The sequence below is a fragment of the Otolemur garnettii genome, unplaced genomic scaffold (assembly GCF_000181295.1).
Source record: "Otolemur garnettii isolate 467f Iridium unplaced genomic scaffold, OtoGar3 scaffold00109, whole genome shotgun sequence".
NCBI lineage: Eukaryota > Metazoa > Chordata > Mammalia > Primates > Galagidae > Otolemur > Otolemur garnettii.
This window is the reverse complement of record NW_003852504.1, coordinates 1,895,490-1,904,337: the sequence shown is the minus strand read 5'-3', so window position 1 is coordinate 1,904,337 and position 8,848 is coordinate 1,895,490. Positions and strand designations below refer to the sequence as shown.

The following is an 8,848-nucleotide window of genomic DNA, read 5'->3' as shown; positions in this document are numbered from 1 at the left end:
AAAAAAAAAAAAAAAAAGAAATGTTAATGTGAGCCAGTGTGATGGCTCACGCCTATAATCCCAGCACTTGGGAGGCCAAGGCTGGTGGATTTCCTGAGCTCACAGGTTTGAGACCAGCCTGAGTCAGAGCGAGACTCCCGTCGCTAAAAACTAGCCAGGTATTGTGGCAGGCACCTGTAGTCCCACCTACTTGAGAGGCTGAGGCAAGAGGATCACTTGAACCCAAGAATTTGAGGTTGTGGTGAACTAAGATGCCACAGCACTCTACCAAGGGTGATCAAGTGACTCTGTCTCAAAAAAAAAAAAAAAAAGAAAAAGAAACGTTAGTGTATTTGACTATGGATTGCTGCCCTTTACTGTGCTTGGTGTCACTGCATAATATATGCACTGTATATTTAACACCAAACAATTCTGAGTTCTGAAACACACATGATCCTAAGAATTCCAAGTAAGAGTCAGCAGACCTGCTTTGGGCTTGTTTTTGCCCTTCTATACCCTGACATTGTGAAAGCAAGGTGGGGGGAACTCTCCCTATTTCTAATCTCTGCAAGTATAGATGGGATGTTACTACCAATGCCCATTCTATTTGCCTTTTGAAGACTAGTCAGGGCAGGAACATAAGAATCAGCCTCTGGACAGATGGCTCTCAAAATATGGTCCCCCACTCTAACAGCAGCAGCAGCAGCAGCAGCATCACCTAGGAACTTGTTAGAAATGCAAATTCTTGAGCCCCATCCCAGATGTATTGCTTCAAAACCTTTGGGGCTGGGGTCTGGCCAGCTGTGTATTCATAAATCCTCCAGGGATTCTGATGTACTCCTGAGGGTCTGCAAACTCCAGCCACAGGTTAAATTTGGTTAGCTGCCTCCTGCTGCTTTTGTATGCCCCATGAGCTAAGAGTAGTTTTTACATTTTTAAACGCGTGGTGAAAAAACAGACAATTTTGTGACACATGAAAATGATACAAAAGTCAAATTTCAGTGTGTATAAAGTTTTATTGCTACAGCCATTCATTTATGTATTGTCTATGGCTGCTTGTATGTAGCATCAGTATAACTGAGTAGTTGCAGCAGAGACAAATGGCTCACAAAGCTGAAAATATTTACTATCTATTCCTTTGCAGAAAAAAATTTGCTGATATAGGTTGATAGTCCACAAACAGGAATAATTACAAGCAGAGAAGGTATTGAGATCTTCTTCACCTGAAAATGCCAGTGCCCTCCTGGAGAAAAGAACCTATGAAACTCTTAAGTTTCTATGTATGAGTGTTACTGTGATTGTGAGATCATTACATAGCTCTACAATAGTTTTATGTAAAATATGTTTTATTAATTTGGAGAAGTAAGAGCCAAGTAGTTGGTAGACATTTAAAATTTTGTCATTCTAAAAAATATTTCATAATTCCTTAATTCTTTGGGATAGATAAATTCATTTTTAATTTTTTTTCTGATTTTTCTCCTGATATTTAGCAATTTTTGTCTTCTAGAACACATTATGTTTCATGCAAGACTAAACTGTATCCTGGTTAGATTGCATTGTAGGGCTTCATTTTGTGCAAGGTTCGAGCCATTTAGATTATTCCTTAAATGGTTGTTATAATGTCTGTTTACTTCAGTTATGGTGAAGACACGAAGGGAGGTATTTGATTAACTGGACTTATACATTCTTCATCATCTTTTCTAGAAACTATAAACTTCCTCATTAACTCTAGCAACTTAAGAGTGTTCATTCAGATATCTGTAGTATTTATGTATATAGTTTTGATAATATTTTTCTTAGTCATTTAACAGTGAACACCCACAGCCCATAAAGCAATAAGTCTTTTTTTTTTTTTTTGAGATGGAGCCTCAAGCTATCCCCCTGGGTAGAGTGCCATGGCATCACACTGACAGCAACCTCCAACCTCTGGGCTCAAGCGAGTCTCCTGCCTCAGCCTCCCAAGTAGCTGGGACTACAGGCGCCCGCCACAACGCCTGACCATTTTTTTTTTTTGGTTACAGCCATCATTGTTGTTTGGCGGGCCCGGGCTGGGGATTCGAACTCGCCACCTTAGGTGTATGTGGCTGGCGCCTTAGCTGCTTGAGCCACAGGCGCCGAGCCAAGCAATAAGTCTTTACTTGTTCAATGCATTGACATTCAATCATAAACATGTATTAACTATTTTATTTCTGTGCGTGTCTTAATAATAAATTATGTTCCTTAGGCAACTTGTTCCAGCGATGGCATGTTCCTCCAGAACTCCAGATGACAAGACAAATGGCTAGCTCTGGTGCATCAGGGGGCAGAATCGATAATTCTATGTTAGTCCTTCTTGTGGGCTTGTCAACAATAGGAGCTGGTGCATACGTAAGTAGAAAAGCAGCTTGTGTGAAGAAGCTGCCAAACAGTTTCCATTAACAGGCTCAGTATTCCTCTGCTTCAAAACACAACTAATTCTCCTTTCTCCTTCTGGAAAAAAATTCCAAAAAGCCTTCTTTAAACTGCCTACTGTCTAATATCCTAATGGAGCCAATTTGGGAATGACTGAAATTTAATATCATGTTGACTGGTCTCTGCTCGTTTCAGTTGCCTTTTTACTTGAATGCCAGTACATTTTCTTAGACTTGACTAACCCACAAAACTGTCCCTGTTCTCTTACATGTAACACACTAACCTGTGAATAAAGTCAAAGTTCATTGCAGCTCCTTAGCACAATATTTTATTTTGACTTATTTGTCAAATATTTTATTTTTCCTCAGCTTGAGATTGACATTTAAAAACAACAGCCTTCAATCAAAAATATTAAGCATTCATAACAGGAAAACTATCTCTGAATTTCACCCAAAGACTAAATTATAGAAGCAGGCCTAGAATCTCCGATTTTAGAATGGAGTTTGTATGAGGTGAGAAATATGGTGTTTAACTGCTACATAGTAGTAGCACAATTATATCTTCTTAAATTAACTCTGATTAGCTTAGCAGGTCACAGAGGAATTAATTCTGTAGATTTTTTTTCTTTTCTTTTTTGATTTGGCAGGTTTACTTTGACTAAGCAGATCAGTCTAAAGTTGGATCTGGTAAGGAACCAACTTTAGATAACACCTATTAACACCCTTGATTGAAGAAAACTGGTTTTTTTTTTATTTACTAAAAGCAAATGGTTAGAAGCTATGACAATTTTAGTTCTTTTTACATTAGTAGACAGTGAACTTAACTTTGTTCCTTGGACCCTAAATTTTTTTTTTTTTTTTGAGACAGAGCCTCAAACTGTTGCCCTGGGTAGAGTGCTGTGGCACCACACCTCACAGCAACCTCTAACTCCTAGGCTCAAGCGAGTCTCCTGCTTCCGCCTCCCAAGTTGCTGGGACCACAGGTGCCCACCACAATGCCCAGCTATTTTTTGGTTGCAGCTGTCATTGTTGTTTGGCGGGCCTGGGCTGGATTCGAACCCACCATCTTACGTGTATGTGGCTGGCACCTTAGCCACTTGAGCCACAGGCGCTGAGCCTAGACACTAGATTTAAAGAAGAATGTGAAAATTATTTGAGACTACCTATATCCTTATACCCTGACCAGACTCCTAAATATACAAGCGAAGTAGACAGTTCTTGCCAGCTGTGAGTCAAATCAAAGTAGGAAATAGGTGACTTCCTACTTTCCTACTGTCTGATAAGATGCTTTGAGGAAATATATATCTCCTCCGATGCTGAAGCAGCATTATTTTTCTTTTACCCCCCTTTTTTTTTTTTTTTTTTTAGCACAGGATAACCCAAACTGCTTCCCTGCCTTTGTACTGAATATTTCTTCATTAATACTTAGTACAATTTCTATTTCCTTTTGTTTCCTCCTTGGCCTTATCTTTACCTACAGTTGTGCAGTGTCATCACCTAGGATCCCCTTCTAGATCACTAGCGACTGCAGGTGCTTCTGAGAAAGATGGCAGCAGCCTAGTATACTTCTTAATTATAGGAGCAACAGTGACTGGGGCAGGAGTTTATTATGTAAGATGTTTACACTAAAATACATTTTGGGGTAGGGTGGGTGAGATCATGGCTCTAAAGAAAACTTGATCCATTAGAATATAATAAAATATTCACAGCATGTGCTTTCTTTAGGTATTTATTAAAGGGACATTGTCAGTCACTAGAGCGTCCTTGAATCTCACTCTTCAAAATGTTGAAGTCCTACCAGATACATCTAATGATTATTACAAATCCTCATCATCCACTCTTTCTTTGAAACTTTTGCCAATTTCATAATTATATTTTCTGATGCTAAATTATATTGTGCTTTAGTGCTGCATCTCTGTCAAGATAGTCTCAAAGAGTAAATGTTGAATAGCGAGTAAAGGTAAAGAAGACCATTTTTGAATCATTTCAGGCAAAATGTAATTTTTGTGTTTTGTGGGAAACAACCTAACTTGTACTGTGAAAAGGCATTTTATTGAATGCTTCTGAGGAGGTCCAAAAAGCCATAGAAATTGTAATGTTCTCCCCGTACCCAGCCTCTACTTCAAAGTAAATTTGTTTGGCAGTGTCCCTTTTGTAACCTCTAATTTGGTCAAACTAGTGGCTGAAGTGGTACAAGCTAGCACACTCATATAGCTTGCTTTCTTAAATGCCTCTCATTCATGATTTAGATACTACCCTCTGAGCCTTAACTTTTCCATTTCATATCTCAACTTTTCCCATCAGTTCCACCCCATTCATTAAAAAATAGACTTAAAGTGTATGTGTTCAATATATTTGTGACAATTTCAACCTGTTACACCCCTGGTTTGTGTTGGTATTCCAGAGTTGGATGGCCTCCACAGAGTTGACTGTGCAAATTCTCTTGATGCCAGTCACTGTTGCTTCCTCCTGGCTTAGAAATATCTAAGAAGCACAAGTTCCTCTCAAGCCATTCAGTTAAATGCCTCATTGCACTCTGTGTTATCCAACACTGGTAATAATAAAGCTGCATATCATACACGTAGTGGTTTGCAAGCTGAATGATAAGCTTTTGTCTACCCACAGTTGTTATCAAACTATTTTGCAGTTTTGTTTTAGGTTTAAATTATTGAGAACATGGTCTGAGATGGCTTAGATTTTTTTCTCTGAAATTGGTATTAGTCTCAAGATAAGAGTTAACTTAAAATCACTGTTCAGATTTGATGAGACGTGGCTATAAGTTGTTTAGTGTTTGTATTCTTTTCTCAGGCTGCCATAACAAAATATGTGGCTTAAACAACAGAAGTTTATTTTCTCGTAGTTTTAAAGGCTGGAGAGACCAAGATTATGATCAGGTGGGGTTTAGTGTCCAGGGAAGGCTCTCTTCTTGGCTCTCAGACAGCCACCTTCTTGCTGTCTCACATGCGCCAGCCCTGTCAGATTATAAGGCCCTACCCTCATGACTTCATTTAGTCTTTATCACTTTTCCTAAAACCCCATCACCAAACTCCATCATATTGGTCATTAGGGTTTCAACAGTGAATTTGGGGTGCACACAGACATTCAGTCCATAATAGTGTTCCTTTATAACTTTTTTTCTCATTTGAGTAAATGTTCCTTTTTTTTTTTTTTTTTGAGACAGTATCTCACTCTATTGCCCAGGCTAGAATGCTGTGGTCTCAGCCTAGCTCACAGTAACCTCAAACTCCTGGGTTCAAGCAATCCTCTTGCCTCAGCCTCCCAAGCAGCTGGGACTATAGGTGCCCAGATTAATGCTTAGCTAATTTTTCTTTATTTTGAGACAGAGTCTCACTGTGTCACCCTTGGTAGAGTGCCATGGCGTCACAGCTCACAGCAATCTCAAACTCTTGGCCTTAAGTGATTCTCTTGCCTCAACCTCCCAAGTAGCTGGGACTATAGGCACCCACCACAATGCCTGGCTATTTTTTGATTGTAGTTGTCATTGTTGTTTGGCAGGTCAGGGCTGGGTTTGAACCAGCCAGCTCTGGTGTATGTGGCTGGCGTCTTAGCCACTGAGCTACAAGGCCGAGCCTAATTTTTCTATTTTTAGTAGAGACAGGGTTTCGCTCTTGCTCAGGCTGGTCTTGAACTCCTGAGCTCTAGGAATCCTCCCAGAGTGCTAGGATTACAGGTTTGAGCCACAGAGTCTGGCTGGGAATGTTTCTAACTTAAGTATAGATACTACTTTAGCAATTCCTGTATTGGGAGCTCTTTACCTTCCTCCCTCTTTATCCCTGCAAAAGAAGAGCGTAAACTGGTGGAATTTTGAAAATTTTACCATCATCCACAGAAAGAAGTATGCTGTATCTTGTAACCTGTTATATAACTACAAATACATAAAACTAAGTTCCAAGAAGTGCTGCTCTTACTAGCTGTAATACTTATATACTCTAAATAGTTTCTGTTCTCTTCTGTTTGTGTTTTTTTTTTCTAAGTTGGTCATAACCTAGTAAATTGATTTCACAGCCCACTAATGGATTGTAATTACAGTTTGAGAGAAAATGGTTTGAACAGTGTTTTTGCTGCTTGGATTGTAAGTAGGAACTCCTGATTGTTGTTGATGTGAGAATTTTTCCTCCTCTGGCTAGTGACATTCTCTAGGACCCTAGGCAGGTTTCCTAATCCTGGTCTTCTGTTATTTGTCAGTGGGCAGAACCAAAGTGGCTTGTAGAATATTTAATGAGATTTAGTATCTGGGCTCTTTGCCATGTTTAAACTGATAGGATTTCATTGCCCCACTTAGAAAATGACCTGTTTCCCTTCAAATTTCATTAAGTTGAGTAAATGCCACCATGTTTACCTTTTAGAAAAAATTATTCCCATTAATATTTTTGATAAATTTGTAGTTTTTCTTAACCTAACATGTATTTGTGTTATTAATTGGGCATCTGTTCAAACTAGCAATACGGGCCGGGTTCAGTGGATCATACCCTAGGAGGCTGAGGCGGGTGGATCACCTGAGCTCAGGAGTTTGAGACCGGCCTGAGCAAGAGTGAGACCCTGTCTGTACTAAAAATAGACTAGCTAGGCGTTGTAGCAGGTGCCTTTAGTCCCAGCTACTTGGGAGGCTGAGGCAACTGGATTGCTCAAGCCCAAGAGTTTGAGATTGCTATCAGCTGTGACTCCACAGCACTCTACCTAGGGTGACAGAGTGAGACTCAGTCTCAAAACAAACAAACAAACAAACAAACAAACAAATTAGGAATACAGAAACCTTTGGGTGAAGGATAAAACACACACACACACACACACACGAGACAAACCTTTCTTTCTTTTCTTTCTTCCTTTTTTTTTTTTTAAGAGACAGAGTCTCACTCTGCCACCCTCCGTAGAGTGCTGTGGCATCACAGCTCATAGCAACCGCTAGTTCTTGGGCTTAAGTGATTCTCTTGCCTCAGCCTCCCTCTTAACTGGGACTACAGGTGCCTGTCACAAGGCCCAGCTATTTTTTTTTGTTGCAGTTTGGCTGAGGCTGGGTTCGAACCCACCACCCTATGTATATGGGGGTAGTGCCCTACTCACTGAGCCATAGGCACTGCCTTTTTTTTTTTTTTTTGAGACAGAGTCTCACTTTGTCACCCCCAGTAGAGCGCTGTGGCGTCATAGCTCACAGCAGCCTCAAACTCTTGGGCTCAAGCATTTCTCTTGCTTCAGCCTCCCGAGTAGCTGGGAATACAGGCACCTGCCACAATGTCCAGCTATTTTTTAGAGACAAGGTCTCACTCTGGCTCAGGCAATCCACCCACCTCGACCTCCCAGAGTGCTAGGATTACAGGCGTTAGCCACTGGGCCCAGCCATGAGACAAACCTTTCCCCACTAAACTTCAAGCAGTTTCTTGGTCTACTCTTCCCGTGAAGGCATTAGGAAGTGTGAGCCGGACTTAGGCTAATTTTTGGTATCCTCTCAATGTGAACATGGTCTCAGTTTATTTCTCTTTTCACTCATGTTGACCAGATGAAGTCATCTTTTTAGGTAAAAGTTCCTTTCTTAAAAGAAATATTTTTTAAGTATATAATATCTGATGCCAAGATAAAAACTTTCTTTCTGAAATTAATGTTCATTGAATTCAGTTCATTTATTTCATAAATTTAGTGGTAAATTCAAGGCATAGCCATTGTCTTTTAACATATAGTACTTAACTATCTGTCCCATTCCCCTCGCATATTAAATGCTTCTAGGCTGATAAATGTTAAATCCAGATTTCAGGGTCCATATTCCCCAATTACATTATATTACCTAATGGGCTGCTCTGTAAGGGGGTCATATAAGTATTCTTAGAATATGTTTTATCATACTTCTGACTGTCTTTACTTTCTCCTGCAATTCATTAACTAATCTGAGATTATATTTAACATAAGGTCACTTAATTCTTATCTTGTTACCTTATGGAGTACAAAAGAGTAAAAAATGTTGTAATTTGAAAAATCATTACCATTTAAAAAAAATCTCTGATAAACAAACTCTTGTGCTGTATGTCAAACCCCCCCCCCAAAAAAAAGTACTGGTCATGATACTAAGATGACCCTTATTTAATTTGAAAGGATTGAGAAGATAGTATATTAGAAATACAGCAGATGTTTGACTTTTAGTAAATTATGTATAGTTTTTCTGAATGAGATTCCTTCTGCTTCATGAATTTAGGAAAAGGAGATAGACTACTGAGGGAAAAATGAGTTACCCTATTAGAGTAGGATACAGGCAGCCATGTTTCCAAGCATTATCTGAGTACCCAGCAAAACCCAGAACATCTACTAGGAATATTTATGTCACAACTTCCTACCCAGGACCATATAGATTGATTTCAAAGCCCATGTCCAGCATAATTAAAACCTTTCTCTAGTTGATACAATATTTAGCCTTTTCTGGCACTTAGTTCTTCTTATATACAGTGATTTTTTTTTCTTTAGCTGCACATTTA

At 39.4% G+C, this 8,848-nt stretch overlaps 1 protein-coding gene across 2 annotated transcripts in view; it reads left to right on the top strand.

Moving 5' to 3' along the window:
- AIFM1 (apoptosis inducing factor mitochondria associated 1) overlaps nt 1-8,848 on the top strand; it is a 39,924-nt gene that overhangs the window by 6,458 nt on the left and 24,618 nt on the right. Inside the window, exon 2 of one of the 2 annotated variants that reach the window (XM_003796938.2) lies at nt 2,204-2,346. In XM_003796938.2, the coding sequence (XP_003796986.1) occupies nt 2,204-2,346 (143 nt within the window). Of the gene's footprint in view, nt 1-2,203; nt 2,347-3,849; nt 3,981-8,848 lie in introns of both variants that reach the window. The other variant, XM_023517360.1, reaches the window with a different exon arrangement.